The following is a 22233-nucleotide window of genomic DNA, read 5'->3' as shown; positions in this document are numbered from 1 at the left end:
CTGTTAATGAACAACTGGAATCGACACATAGTCTGAGGGATGGGTTGGTCTGCCAATAACTTCCTCACCATTCATTGTTCAAGGTCCGTATAAACCAATACTCAGACACACTGCACACTTCACATCACACAACCACCACATGGACAATACACACAGGCTAGTACACGTCCATTGGCCTGTAGGCCTATAGGGTAAAATGACTGGAGTCAACAGCATCAAATGGGTAATGTGGCATCCACCTGACTTCACTTCGAATAATGTATGGGCCTCCCTTCCATCTTATATAGCGCAAGTGAACAGCAAACCTGGTTCAAAAAAAACAAATAAAGCAACACCTCATGGCACAACGCCTCTCCCCCATGTGAACTACTTGTTGTGTGTATGTACTGACGTGTACTGTACTTATTATATATTTTTATTTGAACCTATTTTTAAATAAAGTCAGTGTATGTGTAACGGATAGATGCACACATACACACTACATGTTCATGTTTTTAAATGTATGTAAATTGTACAATTGTAAAATTGTAAATTGTTTTGCCTATAATGTATTATTTTGTTATGTGTCGGGCCCCAGTAAGACTAGCTGTTGCCATTGGCATCGGCTAATGGGGATCCTAATAAATCAAATCAAATGAAATGGTAAGACAGGAAATGGGAAATGGTGGTTTCTCATTGGAAAATCTGGAAATTCTAAAATCTGTTTCAAATGGCATTCGAGATAAGATCTCAAAGGACCTGATATATATATATATATATATATATATATATATATATATATATACACTGCTCCAAAAATAAAGGGAACACTAAAATAACACATCCTAGATCTGAATGAATGAAATAATCTTATTAAATACTTTTATCTTTACATAGTTGAATGTGCTGACAATAAAATCACACAAAAATAATCAATGGAAATCCAATTTATCAACCCATGGAGGTCTGGATTTGGAGTCACACTCAAAATTAAAGTGGAAAACCACACTACAGGCTGATCCAACTTTGATGTAATGTCCTTAAAACAAGTAAAAATGAGGCTCAGTAGTGTGTGTGGCCTCCACGTGCCTGTATGACCTCCCTACAACGCCTGGGCATGATCCTGATGAGGTGGCGGATGGTCTCCTGAGGGATCTCCTCCCAGACCTGGACTAAAGCATCCGCCAACTCCTGGACAGTCTGTGGTGCAACGTGGCGTTGGTGGATGGAGCGAGACATGATGTCCCAGGTGTGCTCAATTGGATTCAGGTCTGGGGAACGGGCGGGCTAGTACATAGTATCAATGCCTTCCTCTTGCGGGAACTGCTGACACACTCCAGCCACATGAGGTCTAGCATTGTCTTGCATTAGGAGGAACCCAGGGCCAACCGCACCAGCATATGGTCTCACAAGGGGTCTGAGGATCACAATCGGTACCTAATGGCAGTCAGGCTACCTCTGGCGAGCACATGGAGGGCTGTGCGGCCCCCCAAAGAAATGCCACCCCACACCATGACTGACCCACCTCCAAACCGGTCATGCTGGAGGATGTTGCAGGCAGCAGAACGTTCTCCACGGCGTCTCCAGACTCTGTCACGTCTGTCACGTGCTCAGTGTGAACCTGCTTTCATCTGTGAAGAGCACAGGGCGCCAGTGGCGAATTTGCCAATCTTGGTGTTCTCTGGCAAATGCCAAACGTCCTGCACGGTGTTGGGCTGTAAGCACAACCCCCACCTGTGGACGTTTGGCCCTCATACCACCCTCATGGAGTCTGTTTCTGACCGTTTGAGCAGACACATGCACATTTGTGGCCTGCTGGAGGTCATTTTGCAGGGCTCTGGCAGTGCTCCTCCTGCTCCACCTTGCACAAAGGCGGAGGTAGCGGTCCTGCTGCTGGGTTGTTGCCCTCCTACGGCCTCCTCCACGTCTCCTGATGTACTGGCCTGTCTCCTGGTAGCGCCTCCATGCTCTGGACACTACGCTGACAGACATAGCAAACCTTCTTGCCACAGCTCGCATTGATGTGCCATCCTGGATGAGCTGCACTACCTGAGCCACTTGTGTGGGTTGTAGACTCCGTCTCATGCTACCACTAGAGTGAAAGCACCGCCAGCATTCAAAAGGGACCAAAACATCAGCCAGGAAGCATAGGAACTGAGAAGTGGTCTGTGGTCTCCACCTGCAGAACCACTCCTTTATTGGGGGTGTCTTGCTTATTGCCTATAATTTCCACCTGTTGTCTATTCCATTTGCACAACAGCATGTGAAATTTATTGTCAATCAGTGTTGCTTCCTAAGTGGACAGTTTGATTTCACAGAAATGTGATTGACTTGGAGTTACATTGTGTTGTTTAAGTGTTCCCTTTATTTTTTTGAGCAGTATATATATATAGAGAGAGATTTATATGTATTCATATATATATATATAGAGAGAGAGAGAGAGAGAGAGAGAGAGAGAGAGAGAGAGAGAGAGAGAAAAGAGGAGGAACAAGACCCATGGCCAGACCAAAGGTTTATAGGGCCATAAACTGCATCATAGATATCTTCTATTCCTGGTAATAAAAGCGGCCAGATTGTGTGTTTCATCTACTCACCGTCTCAAGCCCGTCGCACTGTTATTGCCCTCCCTTAATGGGGTAATCTTCCCTGCAGCTTTAATGACTGCCCAGCTAACAACTCAAGGGGAGAAAGATAGTTTTTGTAATGTTACACGTAATGTTCCCCTAATGTTTGAGTGTGCAGCTTTCTGTTAGTTAGGGGAACATTCTATCTATGTTAGAAAAAACCTTCTGAGAACCTTTTTAGGATATTTTGGCGTTAGAGTTAGAACATTCCCCTTAATGTCAAACAAAACGTACCCAGAACATGGTTACCATGTTCTCAGAATATATAATATTAATGTTCTAGACACGTTTTATGGGAACGTTGCAAGAACATTCATGTGTCCAGTTTTCTGAGGGATAGGAGAATATTCCATCAACGTCCCACCAAACATACACAGAACATGGTTGCCATGTCCTCAGAACATAAGATATTTATGTTCTAGACAAGTTTCATGGGAACGTTGCAAGAAAATTTCCTGTGTATCAGTTGTCAGGACGTCGCCTAAAGGAACCAAAGAAACATTCTCCCCCCCCAAGAAATTGTTTCATTATACATCATGCCTTGTTACTGATGCTAAGCCAATCAACGCCCTGATTGGTGAACCAATGATAGCTCTTTGTCTGTTGGCAAGGGATACTCACACAGTGCTTTTAACATACAGTATCCTAATGTCATTATTTGGCAACAGTTACAACACACCTATCTGAACTAATTTAAATGAGGTTTTCATTGAAATATGGGAATCTGTAGGATTTCCCTTTGAGCACAAATTATGACCACATTTCCACTACTTTATCAGTATTTATTAATTCTATAAAGCTGAGCATCTCAAAAAGAACTCTATCGTCTTTTTGAAATCTACACCACATATGCAATGTAGAAAAAAACGGGTCATTAACAAAGTCATTTTAATTAGATAAGATAGGTGTGCTGTAACTGTTGCCAAATAATGACATTAACATATTGTACCAGTCAAAAGTTTGGACACACTTACTCATTCAAAGGTTTTTCTTTATTTTTACTATTATTTACATTGTAGAATAATAGTGAAGACATCAAAACTATGAAATAACACATATGGAATCATGTAGTAACCAAGAAAGTGTTAAACAAATCTTTTAGATTCTTCAAAGTAGCCACCCGTTGCCTTGATGACAGCTTTGCACACTCTTGAAATTCTCTCAACCAGCTTCATGAGGAATTATTTTCCAACAGTCTCAAGGCTCAAGGAGTTCCCACGTATGCTGAGCACTTGTTGGCTGCTTTTCATTCACTCTGCGGTCCAACTCATTCCAAACCATCTCAAATGGGTTGAGGTCAGGTGATTGTGGAGGCCAAGTCATCTGATGCAGCACTCAATCCCTCTCCTTCTTGGTCAAATAGCCCTTACACAGCCCTTATATTGCTGCACGTCTAAAGTTTGCAAAAGTGCAACAGGATGTTCCACAGAGCTACTGGCAAAATATTCTGTGGACAGATGAAACTACAGTTGAATTGTTTGGAAGGAACACACAACACTATGTGTGGAGAAAAAAGGCACAGCACACCAACATCAAAACCTCATCCCAACTATAAAGTATGGTGGAGGGAGCATCATGGTTTGGGGCTGCTTTGCTGCCTCAGGGCCTGGACAGCTTGCTATCATCGATGGAAAAATGTGTTCCCAAGTTTATCAAGACATTTTACAGGAGAATGTTAGACTATCTGTCCTCCAATTGAAGCTCAACAGAAGTTGGGTGCTGCAACAGCACAACGACCCAAAACACAGAAGTAAATCAACAACAGAATGGCTTCAACAGAAGAAAATGTGCCTTCTGGAGTGGCCCAGTCAGAGTCCTGACCTCAACCCGATTGAGATGCTGTGGCGTGACCTCAAGAGAGCAGTTCACACCAGATATCCCAAGAATATTGCTGAACTGAAACAGTTTTGTAAAGAGGAATGGTCCAAAATTCCTTCTGACCTCTGTACAGGTCTGATCCACAAAACATTTGGTCGAGGTTATTGCTGCCAAAGGCGGGTCAACCAGTTATTAAATCCAAGGGTTCACATACTTTTTCCACACGCACTGTTAATGTTTACACGGTGTGTTCAATAAAGACATGAAAACGTATAAATGTTTGTGTGTCATTTGTTTAAGCAGACTGTGTTTGTCTATTGTTGTGACCTAGATGAAGATCAGATCAAATTTTATGACCAATTTATGACCAATTTATGCAGAAATCCAGGTATTTCCAAAGGGTTCACATACTTTTCTTGCCACTCTATGTGTCACGTCTACTCCCTCTCCTCCCCTACTAACCACCGGTCCTGGCATCCATCATTACGGACCTGGCACCAATCATTACGTGCACCTGCACTTCATCATGAGGCACACCTGGACTCCATTACCTCACTTATTACCTCCCCTATATCTGGCACTCCCTTAGGTTCTTTCCCCAGTCAGTATTGTTTCTGTGTCTATGTTAAGATGCCACTACTCTGTTGTCTCATTCCATGTGTGTTGGTTTATTAAACGTACCACCTGCTTCTCGACTCTCAGTGTCTTTACAGAATACTAACTCAAACAATGGAAGCAGCAGGAAAACAGAATATCTCCCAGACGGTCGACGAGCAGGGATACCTTCTTTGCCAACACCACGGCCAACTGCCACAACTGGGGACGGCTATGGAAGAGGTTCTTCGCAGTGTGCAACATCTCAAACATAGACGGGAGGCGTTGCCGTCAACTAGCGGAGGATAGTCTACAACCAGTCGATCCAGCGAACCAACTTAACAGCCCATTCAGCAACCCGCTCAGGTCAGCGATGCCCTCCCGGATAAATATGACGGCACCCCATCTAAATGTTGTGGCTTCCTACTTCAGTGCTCCCTCTACTTAGTGCACCAGATGGGAGCCCCCACCACCGAGAGGTCCAAGGTTACCACAGTTATTTCTCTGCTGACTGGGCGTGCGTTGAAATGGGCCACGGCCGTCTGGGAGAGAGGAGAGGAGTAGCTAGATTCATATGAGGGATTCATGGCTCTGTTCAAACGTATCTTCAATCATCCACCGGAGGGCAGAGAGGGGAGTGAGCGGCTACTCCAATTACAGCAGGGGGACCAGATGGACAGTAGCAGCATACAGCGGATGGAATGAGACGGTTCTTCGTACTCTATTCAGAAGAGGTCTGTGTGAGGAGGTCCAGATGGAACTGGCCTGTCGAGATGACAACCTCTCCTTGGACACACTCATTGCGATGGCCATCCGTCTGGATAACCTACTTCGAGAGCGTCGGTGCTCCCATCGATTCTCTCCCTCCCTCCCTCTCGGTGAACACCCTGGATCAGAGCCTGAACCCATGGAGGTAGGGGTCACATGCCTCCCCGTGACGCAGACAGTTGGGGCTCTGTCTTTATTGTGGTCAAGGAGGGCACCAGCTCCAGCGATGTCCGGTACTTCCCAACCCGGGATCCACGAGAGCAGAGGGGCGGTCACGTGATCTTCCAGCTCCTGGAGCAGGAGTGAGTATTCCCTCTGAATCATTTTCTGCTAAACTCTTTTTGGTGTCCATCACACTAGTTGACTGTCCCTCATGTACTGTGTCTACAGTGTTAGTGGATTCCGGAGCCGCGGGGAACTTTATTGACCAGACTCTTGCCTCCTCTCTTAACATCATCTCACACCCGCTCTCCTCTCCTTTCCCGGTTCAAGCACTTGATGGTCGGCCAATAGGATCTGGAACCATCACACACATCACCCAATCACTCACAGTGGAGTCCATTCCCATTCTTCATCACCAGTTCACAAGATCATCCTCTGCCTCCCTTGGCTTCAACGCCATAACCCCACATTTACATTTACGTCATTTAGTAGACGCTCTTATCCAGAGCGACTTACAAATTGGTGCATTCACCTTATGATATCCAGTGGAACAACCACTTTACAATAGTACATCTATATCTTTTTTGGGGGGGGGTTAGAAGGATTACTTAATCCTATCCCAGGTATTCCTTAAAGAGGTGGGGTTTCAGGTGTCTCCGGAAGGTGGTGATTGACTCCGCTGTCCTGGCGTCGTGAGGGAGCTTGTTCCACCATTGGGGTGCCAGAGCAGCGAACAGTTTTGACTGGGCTGAGCGGGAACTGTGCTTCCGAAGAGGTAGGGAGGCGAGCAGGCCAGAGGTGGATGAACACAGTGCCCTTCTTTGAGTGTAGGGACTGATCAGAGCCTGAAGGTACGGAGGTGCCGTTCCCCTCACAGCTCCGTAGGCAAGCACCATGGTCTTGTAGCAGATGCGAGCTTCAACTGGAAGCCAGTGGAGTGTGAGGAGGAGCGGGGTGACGTGAGAGAACTTGGGAAGGTTGAACACCAGACGGGCTGTGGCATTCTGGATGAGTTGTAGGGGTTTAATGGCACAGGCAGGGAGCCCCGCCAACAGCGAGTTGCAGTAATCCAGACGGGAGATGACAAGTGCCTGGATTAGGACCTGCGCCGCTTCCTGTGTGAGGCAGGGTCGTACTCTGCGAATGTTGTGGAGCATGAACCTACAGGATCAAGTCACTGCCTTGATGTTAGCGGAGAACGACAGGGTGTTGTCCTGGGTCACGCCAAGGCTCTTAGCACTCTGGGAGGAGGACACAATGGAGTTGTCAACCGTGATGGCGAGATCATGGAACGGGCAGTCCTTCCCCGGGAGGAAGAGCAGCTCCATCTCATGGCCGAGGATGAGAATCACAGACTGGTCAACCGAATGCCAGAGGACCTGCATCCCCATCCCATGTGGTCCACTTCGGTTGAGAGTCATGTGGTTGCCCTTCAGCCCAACATCCCGGAGGTATACCAGGACCTTCGGGTGGTATTTTCCAAGACCTGCGCCACCTGTCTTCCTCCTCATCACCCCTGGGACTGTGCCATTGACCTGCTTGCAGGTTCTGTGCCCCACGCAGACGCAGCTACCATCTGTCGGTGGCTGAGACCCAGGCCATGGAAGAGTACATCCAAGAGGCGCTCCAACAAGGTTTCATCCGCACGTCCACTTCCCCTGCGTCAGCTGGTTTCTTCTTCGTAGCCAAGAAGGATGGAGGGTTACGTCCATGTATTGATTACAGAGGACTCAATGAAATCACCACTAAGTACCATTACCCTCTAACGTTGGGGCATGCAGCCATCGAACAGCTCCACGGGGCCCAGTTCTTTACCAAACTGGACCTGCGGAGTGTATACAATCTCATCCGCATCCTGGAGGGGGATGAATGGAAGATGGCTTTTAGCACAATGTATGGTCACTACGAGTACTAGGTGATGCCATTTGGCTTAGCCAATGCTCCATCAGTGTTCCAGGCATTCGTCAACAAGGTGTTCAGGGACATGCTCGGACTCCAGGTGGTTGTGTATATTGATTACATCCTCATCTATTCGGCTACCCTGGAGGATCACATCGCTCACGTTCAATCAGTCCTGGAACACCACCTGGCTAAACACCTCTTTGTCAATACTGAGAAGTGCCAGATTCATCAGAAGCCTGTCTCCTTCCTAGGCTACCAAATCAGCCTGCAGGGAGTGAGGATGGACAACAAGAAGGTAGATGCGGTCAGGTCATGGCCAGTCCCCACCACCATAAAGGGGTTACAATGGTTTTGGGGGTTTTCCGACTTCTACTGCCATTTCATCAGGAACTTCAGCTCCGTTGCCGCTCCTCTCACCTCTCTCCTCAAGAGTGGCCCCCGTAGGCTGGTGTGGAGCCCAGCAGCTGACGAGGCATTCCGTCTACTGAAGGAACGTTTCACTTCCGCCCCATTGCTCAAACACCCAAATCCCACGATATCCTTTGTGGTGGAGGTGGACGCTTCAGAGGTGGGCGTGGGGGCAGTTCTGTCTCAACGACAAGGTAATCCACAGAAATCGTATCCGTGTGCAAATTACTCGAAGAAACTGTCCCCTGCAGAGAGGAATTATGATGTCGGTGATCGAGAGCTCTTGGTGGTGAAGTTGGTATTAGAGGAGTGGAGACACTGGCTGAATGGTGCCAAGGACCATTCGTCATCCTCACCGACCATCGGAACCTGGAGTACATATGGACAGTGAGGGGGCTGAATCCGCACCAAGCAAGGTGGGCCCTTGTCTTCACAAGATTTGACTTCACACTGACGTATCGCCCAGGTTGCCTAGGTAAAAAAAAACACAAAGGCTGATGCCCTGTCCTGTCTACGATTTGGGAGAGGGTCCTGTCCAGAATGCACCTATAATCCCATCCTCTCGAGTCATAGCCCCTGTGGTCTGGGATGTAGATGTGGACCTCCGCCAGGCTCTGGAGAGGGGGCCCCGCACCCACTAACTGTCCTCCTGAACGCATCTACATTCCCACGGGATAAGAGATAGGCGGCTGACCTGGGCACACACAGCTGTCATCGCTGGACATCCAGGTATTTCTCGCACTAACCAATCTATCTCTGAAAAGTACTGGTGGCTCACCTTGACGCAGGGCATCACTCACTACATCAACTCCTGTTCTGTATGTGCCCAAACCATATCCCCCCGCAACGCTCCAGCAGGGAAACTCCTTCCTCATCCCGTGCCTTAGCATCCCTGGTCTCATCTATCCATTGACTTTGTTACTGATCTCCCCTCCTCTGACGGTTTCACTACCATTTTGGTGGTTGAAATTCTGTCGTTTTATCCCTCTCTCTGGTCACTATACTGCTCTCCAGGTCTCTGAGGCACTTTTCCAGCAGGTCTTATGGCCGGAATTATGGCCTTCCAGAGGACATCGTCTCTGACCATGGCCCCCAATTCACATCACGGGTATGGAGAGCCTTTATGTAGAAGCTTGGGGTCACAGTCAGCCTCACTTCTGGGAATAGGTCTCAGTCCAATGGGCAGGTGGAGAGGATGAACCAGCAGCTGGGGAGGTTTCTGATGAGTCACTGTCAGGACTGGCAGGGAGAGTGGGCCCAATTCTTTCCATGGGCAGAGTACGCCCAGAATTCGCTACGTCACTCCTCCACTGGGCTGACCCCCTTCTAGTGTGTTCTGGGTTTTCAGCCGGCCCTGGCTCCGTGGACCCCGGGCCAGACCGAAGCTCCTGCAGTTGATGAGTGGTGCAGGCGCGCAGAAGTGTGGAGCGATGCTCACGTGAGACTCCAACGTGCTGTCCACTGTCAGAAGGAGCAGGCAGACCACCACTGCAGTGCGACCCCTGTGTTCCATCCTGGGGATGGTGTCTGGCTCTCTACCAGGAACCTCCCACTCCGCCTGCCCTGCAAGAAGCTGAGCCCCCGGTTTGTGGGGCCGTTCAAGGTTCTCCAGAGGATCAACATAGTGACGTATAGGTTACAGCTTCCCAGTGACTACCGTATCTCACAATCTCCCTTCTCAGGCCGTTGGTTTCTGGTCCCCTAGCTGATGCTGTCCCCCACGGCACCCCTCCGCCCCCCCCCCTGGACATCGAGTGGGTTCCGGCCAATGCCGTCAGATCCCTACTGGACTTCCGACGTCATGGAGATCGGCTCCAGTACCTGGTGGACTGGGAGGGGTATGGCCCAGAGGAGCGGTGTTGGGTTCCAGTGGAGGACATTCTGGTTCCCAACATCATCTGTGATTGCCACCTTCGCCGCCGGGTCCTCGAGGCCGTCTCTCTGGTCGGCGTCATCCTGCGGCTGGAACCGTGCGTGGGGGGGAGGGGGGGCACACCTTCATCATGAGGCACACCTGGACTCCATTACCTCACTTATTACCTCCCCTATACAGTGAGGGAAAAAAGTATTTGATCCCCTGCTGATTTTGTACGTTTGCCCACTGACAAAGAAATGATAAGTCTATAATTTTAATGGTAGGTTTATTTGAACAGTGAGAGACAGAATAACAACAGAAAAATCCAGAAAAACGCATGTCAAAAATGTTATAAAATGATTTGCATTTTAATGAGGGAAATAAGTATTTGACCCCTCTGAAAAACATGACTTAGTGCTTGGTGGCAAAACCCTTGTTGGCAATCAGAGGTCAGACGTTTCTTGTAGTTGGCCACCAGGTTTGCACACATCTCAGGAGGGATTTTGTCCCACTCCTCTTTGCAGATCTTCTCCAAGTCATTAAGGTTTCAAGGCTGACGTTTGGCAACTCGAACCTTCAGCTCCCTCCACAGATTTTCTATGGGATTAAGGTCTGGAGACTGGCTAGGCCACTCCAGGACCTTAATGTGCTTCTTCTTGAGCCACTCCTTTGTTGCCTTGGCCGTGTGTTTTGGGTCATTGTCATGCTGGAATACCCATCCACGACCCATTTTCAATGCCCTGGCTGAGGGAAGGAGGTTCTCACCCAAGATTTGATGGTACATGGCCCCGTCCATCGTCTCTTTGATGCGGTGAAGTTGTCCTGTCCCCTTAGCAGAAAAACACCCCCAAAGCATAATGTTTCCACCTCCATGTTTGACGGTGGGGATGGTGTTCTTGAGGTCATAGGCAGCATTCCTCCTCCTCCAAACACGGCGAGTTGAGTTGATGCGAAAGAGCTCCATTTTGGTCTCATCTGACCACAACACTTTCACCCAGTTGTCCTCTGAATCATTCAGATGTTCATTGGCAAACTTCAGACGGGCATGTATATGTGCTTTTTTGAGCAGGGGGACCTTGCGGGCGCTGCAGGATTTCAGTCCTTCACGTCATAGTGTGTTACCAATTGTTTTCTTGGTGACTATGGTCCCAGGTGCCTTGAGATCATTGACAAGATCCTCCCGTGTAGTTCTGGGATGATTCCTCACCGTTCTCATGATCATTGCAACTCCACGAGGTGAGATCTTGCATGGAGCCCCAGACCGAGGGAGATTGACAGTTCTTTTGTGTTTCTTCCATTTGCGAATAATCGCACCAACTGTTGTCTCCTTCTCACCAAGCTGCTTGGCGATAGTCTTGTAGCCCATTCCAGCCTTGTGTAGGTCTACAATCTTGTCCCTGACATCCTTGGAGAGCTCTTTGGTCTTGGCCACGGTGGAGAGTTTGGAATCTGATTGATCGATTGCTTCTGTGGACAGGCGTCTTTTATACAGGTAACAAGCTGAGATTAGGAGCACTCCCTTTAAGAGTGCTCCTACCATTACAAGTATGCTTCCTAAAGGCTACTGTGGTGGTACAACCAGAGGCCTGAATCCCTCCCAAACACTGTCATTTTTGCTTTAATTTGGACATTCTGAAGTCATCTGATCATATTATACACACACTTGTTTACTCAGTCACAGAACTCAAATGCCTGGCTACTGCCAAAAGGTGAGAACTCATTATCAGCTCATCTCGTTGTAGATCATTCTGTCTGGCTATGACTTTATTTCCCACACCCCTGTAACCTGCAGAAACAAAGCTCATACATCAAAAATGACAAGTCAAGAGGACAGACCATTGGGTTTAACGTTACTTAGTTCTTCTTAGCTTGTTTGTTCATTCGTTCATGCATGAGTCCATGGGTGTGTGCACGTGCGTGCATTTATAGGTTCGTTCATGCATGTGTCCAGGTGTGTGTGTGTAGTGCGTTAGTGTGTTGTTATCGTATACCTGGGGCACAATGTCCTTTTTAGGGTAAATGCATAATAGCAGGTTTAAGTCTGATTACTGACCACCAGTACATCTCATCAGCTGTTTCTGCTGAGCTCTTTATGTGTGTATTCATTTTTTCATTGTGTTTTTTATGTTGGCTTGGAGGATCGTTGACAGTTTGGAGGATAGATTGCAAAGTTGACATCCCCATAAAAAAATGAAAGATTTAGATCTTTTCCATGTATTCAACCAAAGCTGTGTCATCACGGCTTATCTATCTTGGGTTTACAGTGCAAAGTGGAGAGGCCCAGATACTGCATGATGGAGAATATCTTTATGGTCAGGGTTAACCATTACTTCATCCCCAGTTTAAAGAGGTTGACACACTTCCACACAGTTGACCTGTTTTGTGAAGTACTGTGTGTGCCTTTGAGTTTCTCCAAAATTGGTTGAAGATTACTTGTCCTTGTCTGCCCTCTAATGGACTATTGATGTTACATGCCGTTCTAATAAAGCAATTTCTGAAGCAATATTTGAATTGCTAATAACCTATTTTGGACCACAGGTTAACTTATTCATGCAAATAATAAACACAATTTCACACAGGAATGTGAATAATACAGTAGTAACTTTTTATCCTAATGACAACACGCTAGTCACAGTGATTTGACATAAAAAGTGCTCTAGAACACAATGAAACTTCAAACAGTTTCCCAACATAAGAAGAGACATAGTATTATATAATTTAGTCACAATAAATAAAACATGGTATTAACAATGCATATAAACCTAATTATGTTTAAAAAAGGCTAAAACTGCATGATGAAAGTATGAGACTATTGACAACAGTACATGTTCATTTCTTGTCTATTACTATGGATAACATGTGTTTTAATGATTTTAAAAAAGGAGTTTTGAACCTCATAGTAATCATCAATAACTCTTACAAAGATTAATAAATGGTCATTGGTCAACATTAGACTGAAGGAGTGGGCGTTACCAGGGCAGTATCATCAGAGTGAATTGTGCGATGGGTTAGACCAGGCATATATTGGCATTAAAACACAAATGTATAATCTTATCAACAATATCTACCTCACTTGTCATAACGAATACAAATTAAATAAATAAATCAAAAGTATGAATAAAAACATAATTTAGGAAGGTTTGTTGCTCTTTGTTTCACAGTTTTCCTTACAGCAGTGTCTTATTAAACGTACTAGACTCCTGCCATCTTAAGTAATCTTAAATAAACCATCAACCTTTAATCCAATTTAACCTCGACCCTTTTCCTAACTTAAATATTACATTTTTCCTCATTCACATTCCAACTGAAACCTACTTAACGCTGTCTTAAGCCTTATATTACCACATTCCAACCCCCAGGGTTACACCTTCACGTAATCACTCCTTCCACTGCTCCCTGTGCTTGTTTACTTCCTCCTTCTTCCCCCTATACCTCTCTAGGCTCCTTCCTCCCCCACCTTATCTCCCTACCCTGGACTCTACTACTCCCTCCCCCTTTACCTCTCCAGGCTCCTTCCCACTTTCCCTCCCAGCCCCCATCCTCCACTCTTCCCCACACTGCCTCTTTGCAGATGCAGGTGGAGGTCTAGGAGCTGATGATCTGTCCAGACCAGGTCTCATGCTTGGTTCCTGGGGCCAAGTGGGTGATGACAACCTCCATCGCCTGGATCTTCTGGTTCTTGGGGGGGATGGAACAGACTTTGTACGTGACCTCGTCACCTTCCATCGGCACGTATTCTCCATCGATACTAAAAAAGGGAGAGGGGGAGAACGTTATGAGAGAATCCAGGCCTCTCTAGGTCTAGGACATTACATTTTATGAATATATGATAAAGCAATAAGGTGTATTGTGATTATAAAATATGATATTAGGTACAACGCATATTGGCATAACACTTCTCAGTCCCAAAGTGTGTTGTAGATTATAATTGAATCCTAACACTTCAGAATCACTCACTCAGAGATGTGTACAAAGATGTCCTCTCCACCGTTGGAGGGCTTTATAAAGCCATGACCCTGGGACCTGTAGAAGGTCTTACACACGCCCTTATACACTGGGCCTGATCTGGCCCGCACCGTACTGAGAGAGATACACAGGAGAGAAACATTAACCCATGCAGGCTTTTCTCTGGACTTGCATCCAAAATGGCTCCCTTGTCCTTGATAGTGACCAGAGCCTCATAGATCACACTCAAGGCCATGCACAAACACACTCACTATCACCACAGATTATTCCTACTCACGCTGAGTATGTGCGGGTGCGTTTGGTGGGCAAAGGGCTGGGCAGCTCGCCTGGCATCAGGGGGGGTTTCCTTTCCCTCTCCCACACCCGACTTCCCTCCCTGAGGAAGGGGAAGGATAGGGAGAGAGGGGTGCGGGGGGAGCTCAGTGGTCGTGGGGGATCGGAGGGGGACGAGGGGTCTGAATCAGCCATCTCTGTGGGGGTCCCCCTGGGGGTGTGGAGCTCTGTAGGAGAAGCTGCCTCAGCCTCGGGTGGGTCACAGCCAGGGAGACAGACCTAGACTGTCTGCATGATAAGGGTGATGGGTGGTGTGTTTGTGGTGGTGGTTTAGTATGTGTCTGGAAGACGGGATACTGGAGGAGCTTGGTGGTTTCCTGGAGATAGAAAGAAATAAAAGAGTAAGAAATAGAGAAATATATGAATGAATCCGAAAGACTGCAAAACAATAACAAGGAGGGAGACTCAGTGAAATAACAGAGCTCCAGAGTTCTTCTGTGGAGATGGGAGAACCTTCCAGAAGGACAACCATCTCTGCAGCACTCCACCAATCAGGCCTTTATGGTAGAGTGGCCAGACGGAAGCCACCCCTCAGTAAAAGGCACACACCTGTCTATATAAAGGTCCCACAGTGCATGTTAGAGCAAAAACCAAGCCATGAGGTCGAAGGAATTGTCCGTAGAGCTCCAAGACAGGACTGTGTCGAGCCACAGATCTGGGGAAGGGTACCAAAACATTTCTGCAGCATTGAAGGTCCCCAAGAACACAGTAGCCTACATCATTCTTAAATGGAAGAAGTTTGGAACCACCAAGACTCTTCCTAGAGCTGGCCACCCGGCCAAACTGAGCAATCAGGGGAGAAGGGCCTTGGTCAGGGAGGTGACCAAGAACCCGATGGTCATTCAATCAGGCCGTTATGGTAGAGTGACCAGGGAAGCCACTCCTCAGTAAAAGGCACATGACAGCCCACTTGGAGTTTGCCAAAAGGCACCTAAAGGAATCTCAGACCTTTGGCCTGAATGCCAAGCGTCACGTCTGGAGGACACCAGACACCGCTCATTACCTGGCCAATACCATCACTACAGTGAAACATGGTGGTGGTAGCATCATTCTGTAGGGATGTTTTTCAGCGGCAGGGACTGGGAGACTAGTCAGGGTCGAGGGAAAGATGAACGGAGCAAAGTACAGAGAAAACCTGCTCCAGAGCACTCAGGACCTCAGACTGGGCGAAAGTTCACCTTCCAACAGGACAACGACCCTAAGCACACAGCCAAGACATCGCAGGAGTGGCTTCGGGACAAGTGTCTGAATGTCCTTGAGCGGCCCAGCCAGAGCCCGATCGAACATCTCTGGAGAGACCTGAAAATAGCTGTGCAGCGATGCTCCCCATCCAACCTGACAGAGCTTGAAAGGATCTGCAGAGAAGAATGGGAGAAACTCCCCAAATACAGGTGTGGCAAGCCTGTAGCGTCATACCCAAGAAGACTCGAGGCTGTAATCTCTGCCAAAGGTGCTTCAACAAAGTGCTGAGTAAAGGGTCTGTACACTTACGTATATATCACACACACACACACATTGGCAAAAAAAAAATGAAACCTGTTTTTGCTTTGTCATTATGGGCTATTGCGTATAGATTGAGGGAAACAATTTAATCCATTTTAGAATAAGGCTGTACTGTAAAAAATGTTGGAAAAAGTGAAGTGGTCTGAATACTTTCTGAATGCACTGTATGCATGAATTGGACCATATTGCTATTCTACCTAAGCATAGGAAATGTAACGAGCACTTTTGGGTGTCAGAGAAAATGTATCTGAGTAAAAAGCACATATAGATAGTGGAGTAAAGTAAAAGTTGTCAACAAATATAAATAGTAAAGTACAGATACTAGAGGTCGACTGATTAATCGGAATGGCCGATTAATTAGGGCCGATTTCAGGTTTTTATAACAATTGGTAATCGATATGTTTGGACACCGATTTGCCGATTTAAAAAAAAGCACTGTCGTTGCACCAATGTACCTAACCATAAACATCAATGCCTACTTTAAAATCAATACACAAGTATACATTTTTTAAACCTGCATATTTAGTTAATATTGCCTGCTAACATGAATTTCTTATAACTATGTCACTTCTCTTGTGTTCCGTACAAGCAGTCAGGGTATATACAGCAGTTTGGGCCGACTGGCTCATTGCGGACTGTGTGAAGTCCATTTATTCCTAACAAAGGCCGTAATTAATTTGCCAGAATTGTACATAATTATGACATAACACTGAAGGTTGTGCAATGTAACAGGAATATTTAGACTTAGGGATGCCACCCGTTAGATAAAATACGGAATGGTTCCGTATTTCACTGAAATAATAAACGTTTCGTTTTCGAAATGATCGTTTCCGGATTCAACCATATTAATGACCAAAGGCTCATATTTCTGTGTGTTATTATGTTATAATTAAGTCTATGATTTGATATTTGATAGAGCAGTCTGACTGAGCGATGGTAGGCAGCAGCAGGCTCGTAAGCATTCATTCAAACAGCACCTTCGTGCGTTTGCCAGCAGCTCTTCGCAATTCTTCAAGCATTGCACTGTTTATGACTTCAAGCCTATCAACCCCCGAGATTAGGCTGGTGTAACCCATGTGAAATGGCTAGCTAGTTAGCGGGGTGCGCGCTAATAGCATTTCAAAAGTCACTCGCTCTGAGACTTGGAGAAGTTGTTCCCTTTGCTCTGCATGGGTAACGCTGCTTCGAGGGTGGCTGTTGTCGATGTGTTCCTGGTTCGAGCCCAGGTAGGAGCAAGGAGAGGGACGGAAGCTATACTGTTACACTGGCAATACTAAACTGCCTATAAGAACATCAAATAGTCAAAGGTATATGAAATACAAATCGTATAGAGAAAAATAGTCCTATAATTCCTTATAATAACTACAACCTAAAACATCTTACCTGGGAATATTGAAGACTCAAGTTAAAAGGAACCACCAGCTTTCATATGTTCTCATGTTCTGAGCAAGGAACTTAAACGTTAGCTTTTTTACATGGCACATATTGCACTTTTACTTTCTTCAACACTTTGTTTTTGCATTATTTAATTAAACCAAATTGAACATGTTTCATTATTTATTTGAGGCTAAATTTATAGTATGTATTATATTAAGTTAAAATAAGTGTTCATTCAGTATTGTTGTAATTGTCATTATTACAAATAAATAAATCAAATCAAAACATTTAAAAAAAATAATAATAATATAAAAATATCGACCGATTAATCGGTATCGGAAAATAATCAGTCAACCTCTAACAGATACCCCAAAAAACTACATGCAGTGCCTTCAGAAAGTATTCCACATTTTCTTGTTACAAAGTGAATTTAAAATGTATTCATTTGAGATTTGTCACTGGCCTACATACAATACCCCATAATGTCAAAGTGGAATTATGTTTTTAGATTTTTTTTAAATATTCATAAAAAATGAAAATCAGAAATGTCAATAAGTACTCAACCCCTTTGTTACGGCAAGCCTAAATAAGTTCAGGAGTAAAACTTTGCTTGACAAGTCACATAATGAGTTGCATGGACTTTGTGTGCAATAATAGCATTTAACATGATTTTTTAAATAACTACCTCATCTGTACTCCACATATACAGATAATTGTAAGGTCCCTCAGTCGAGAAATGAATTTCAAACAGATTCAACCAAAGACCAGGGAGGTTTTCCAATGCCTAGCAAATAAGGGGGTGGCTGTTGTTAGATGGATCAAAATAAAATAGCAGACATTAAAATATCCCTTTGAGCATGGTGAAGTTATTAATTACTCTTGGATGGTGGATCAATACACCCAGGCACTACAAAGACAGACGTCCATCCTAACTCAGTTACCGGAGTGGAAGGAAACCGCTCAGGGATTTCACCATGATGGCTAAACAGAGTTTAATGGCTGTGATAGGAGAAAACTAAGGATGGATCAACAACATATTTACTCCACAATACTAACCTAGTTGACAGAGTGAAAAGAAAGAAGCCTGTACAGAATAAAAAATATTCCAAAACATGCACACAAGGCACTTAAGTAATACAGCAAAAAAAGGGGCAAAGCAATACATTTTTTGTCCTGAACACAAAGTGTTATGTTTGGGGCAAATCCAATAAAACACCTTACTGAGTACCACTCTCCATATTTTCAAACATAGTGGTGGCTGCATCATGTTATCATCAAGAACTGGGGAGTTTTTCCAAGATAAAAAAATAAACTGAATTGAGGCTGGAGCTTAGCACAGGAAAAACCCTAGAAGAAAACCTGGTTCGGTCTGCTTTCCAACAGACACTTGGGGACAAATTCACCTTTCAGCAGGACAATAACCTAAAAACACAAGGCCAAATCCAAACGAGTTGCTTACTAAGAAGAGAGTGAATATTCCTGAGTGGCCAAGTTACAGTTCAGGCAAGACATGAAAATGGTTGCCTAGCAATGATCAACAACCAATTTGACAGAGCTTGAAGAATTTTAAATAGAATAATGGGAAAATGTTGCACAATCCAGGTGAGGAAAGCTCTCAGACTCACAGCTGTAATCGCTGCCAAAGGTGCTTCTACAAAGTATTGACTCAGGGGTGTGAATATTATGTAAATTCAATATTTCTGTATTTAATTTTCAATAAATGTGCTACAATTTCTAAAAACAAGTTTTCACTTTGTCATTATGGGGTAGATGGGCGAGAGAAATAAACTTTACATCATCCATTTTGAATTCAGGATGTAACAACAAAATGTAGAATAAGTCAAGTGTCATGAATATTTTCTTTTGGCACCGTAAGTAGTATTTTTACACCACTGACTGGAACTAAGCACTACTCTTTTTTGCAAAAATTTAAGAAAATATGGCTGAAATGGGCAAGAATATCCTGTTTTTCTGCCTCAGACCTACCTAATTTTCACTTGATTTATAGTTAGACTAAATTACACACTGTCAACATCTGACTCCAGAATTATATGTTCTTGCAATTTGTAGTCTTTGACATTTCAATTTTAGGATATGATAATTTTGTACAAAAACTGTTTTTTCAAAGTTACTTTAGTTAAGTAAACAATATTTTTCTTAAGTGTAGCTTAACTTCTTCCAGTTTGAAGTAATTGGTAGCCTGGTAAACTATATTTTCAGCATAGCTTCCCCAACACTGAAGAAAGTGATTTGGTTTAAAGCACCAGCACTAATGTCACTGGCTTTGAAATCATCCCAAGACTGTCTATATAATCCAGCCTCGCCGAGCCTTAGGTTCGATATATAATACATCATATTAACCCCCTGTGTATTGTGTATTCAGACGTCAAACGCTTTGAACAGGCAGTACAACCAGCAGATTATTTTGACAGAAAAAGCCCTAGACAATATCCAATTATTTTGCCATTGAGAGAATTGTGTCTTTGAGACCTATCACAATAGCCCTCCCCTCTTAGAGACTGCATACTAATGGTTTCTATGCAGTGTTGGGGAGTAGTGAACTACATGTAGTTCAACTAGTAATTAAACTACATTTTGCAGTAGTTTAGTGGTAGTTCAACTGAATTCAAATCTTGGAAGTGTTTTCAGTAGTTAATTACTTTGTTTGCCATGTAGAGGTGTAGCTTAATACTGGAACAACACACTACTTTTTTTTGCTAAAATAGAATATGGGTGAAGTAGGCAAGAATTTCCTTTCTTTTTTGGAATCAGGCCTTAATTCTCATTTGAAACACATTTTGTGTGTTTAATAGGCTTAAGTGCACATTCTGTGAAAATCTGAGTCCAGAGGGATCTGTTCTTGCTAGTGCTGAGCGATTAACCAAAATGTTTATTTTTTAGACATTGGTTCAATTACTTGATTTACATTTACTTCGTTTTTTTGTGAGCCAAAGCACTGTTTCTCTAGAAAAATTAAATAAATCACGAGAGAAATCAAGTCAAGAACTATGTGGGACTCTGGGCTGTAGGGAGTTGTAGTTTTCATTAAGCAAATATTCAACCGAGTTCAGCACAGAAACGTGTTCATTGTCTACAATGCCCATACTCCATTGCGCCGGTTCACTCTGGCTCCGACAGAGATGAATACACTTTACGCCTGCTATGTTAGGTTAGATACAGACTGACCGCATGAGAGAAGAATGTACACAACACAACGGGATGATGGATAGACAGTTCGTGAAAGTGGGCCTATGCCATATCTACTTTGAAGAACTAGTAAAATGATTTAGTCAGACAGGCTAGTCTGCCTAAGTATGCTGTAGAGCTATCTAAATAGGAGGTCTTCCCAATGTGGACTTGACAGAGACAATGGAATATTTTCAACATTTTGGCAATTGAATGTTCACTATTTTAGGCTTTGGAATATTCATTTAAAAAGCATTTTTGTAATTTATCAAAGTAGCTTTAGTTAAGTAAACTATATTTTTTATTAAGGGTAGCTTTAGTGTAGATTAACTTCTTCCAGTGTGAAGTAATTGGTAGCTTGGTAAACTGTGATATCAGAGTAGCTTCCCCAACACTGTTTCTATGTAAAAGATAGATGAGGGAAATGTGTGGCAGACTGCATCCCTAGGGCTGCTCTCTCTATGTGACAACTGGCACCATCTAAATATAGCTGCCTGCATGGTGGCGTAAAGTGGAGTTTGCCCTTTATTGACTGGAGGGTCAGGGTGGAGACAGGGTTGCGACCAGAGTTTAGAGAGGAGGGTTCAGGGCGGTAGGGAACCATAATGATCCAATAAAGAGGAAAAGGCACTCTATATTCTTTATTGGTAAGAAGCAGTGTAATCTCTTATCCCAAAACTAATATAAGAGAAAGGGATTAATAAAATGTCCCCCATCCATGTGTCAAAGAAAGGTGGCAGGTTTTATCATGATAACAACATCACACGCTGGTGGAATTTTGACTTGATTGTGTGTACACCACAGGAGGTTGGTGGCACCTTAATTGGGGAGAACGGGCTCGTGGTAATGGCTGGAGCGGAATAAGTGGAATGGTATCAAAAACCATTCCATTTGCTCCGTACAAGCCATTATTATGAGCCGTCCTCCCTTCAGCAGCCTCCACTCTTATACACACCTCTGTTGTCACAATTTTGCACAGAAAAAAAAGACACTGAAAACTAGTATTGAATTATTGGCTATTACATACACTGACAAGTACTTTAATCCAACCACACAGTTTATCCATCTAATCTGTCTAATTTTATATATACTACTTGTAAAAGTAGTGACTGTAAACCGATTAAAAAAATAATGGGATTATTATAGGCTGTAAATTTATATTTGGCTAGTTTTGGAGTAGTGTAAACATCAGTGCCGACTGGGCTCCTTCAACTAGACAAAGGCTGTCTCAACACCACCATGCACTTCCCAAAATCTGCAGGGCACTGTGGCTGCTTGTCCTCAGCATTATCAGCATGGGAGACACGTAAATATTCAGTAGGCTACACACAGACAGTCACTCACGACGCTGCCCTTTTTGGCGGCCTTTGTCTAATCCCTTTTAACTTTAAAATACCATAAGAGTTGTCTAATAGCGGTTTAACATGTGCTGTCTTGACTCTCACTCACTCACTCCCCAAATCAAGGCCACCGGCATCTTGATTCCAGAACATTCTTATGTGAACCAGCTGAGACAACAGGAGAATACATTGATCGTTCAAAATAAGGTAGAAGCTGCACGAGACTACACAGTTTAAAAACTAGGCTACTCACACAACACATATTTATCCAGATAAGTTTATAGAATATAACATTTTCACCTGGATGGTGGTAACTAACTTGTACAAAAATAGCTCCGAAAATAAAATATTTATAGTCTAATGCGCACTATCAAAATGTAGGCTATTGATTAATCGTGCTCTTACCGTAAAATGTTAC

General features: G+C 44.4%; 2 protein-coding genes across 3 annotated transcripts in view; both read right to left on the bottom strand.

Annotated features, from left to right (window-relative positions):
- Nucleotides 1-217, bottom strand: part of LOC106589536 (heat-stable enterotoxin receptor) — a 30286-nt gene extending 30069 nt beyond the window's left edge. The window contains exon 1 of the mRNA XM_014179640.2: nt 1-217. The gene's annotated coding sequence lies outside the window, so the exon portion shown is untranslated.
- Nucleotides 218-12692: 12475 nt separating this feature from the next.
- Nucleotides 12693-22233, bottom strand: part of LOC106589535 (cold shock domain-containing protein C2) — a 9934-nt gene continuing 393 nt past the window's right edge. Inside the window, exons 1-4 of one of the 2 annotated variants that reach the window (XM_014179634.2) lie at nt 22221-22233; nt 14354-14726; nt 14068-14190; nt 12693-13858 (exon numbers count right to left, since the gene is read on the bottom strand). The exon at nt 22221-22233 is cut by the window's right edge and continues 392 nt beyond it. In XM_014179634.2, coding sequence (XP_014035109.1) covers nt 13696-13858; nt 14068-14190; nt 14354-14544 — 477 coding nt within the window. In that variant the 5' untranslated portion in view covers nt 14545-14726; nt 22221-22233 and the 3' untranslated portion in view covers nt 12693-13695. The remainder of the gene's footprint in view (nt 13859-14067; nt 14191-14353; nt 14727-22220) is intronic. The other variant, XM_014179635.2, reaches the window with a different exon arrangement.

This window comes from Salmo salar, chromosome ssa28, assembly GCF_905237065.1.
Source record: "Salmo salar chromosome ssa28, Ssal_v3.1, whole genome shotgun sequence".
Classification (NCBI taxonomy): Eukaryota; Metazoa; Chordata; class Actinopteri; order Salmoniformes; family Salmonidae; genus Salmo; species Salmo salar.
This window is presented reverse-complemented; position numbering and strand designations above follow the sequence as displayed.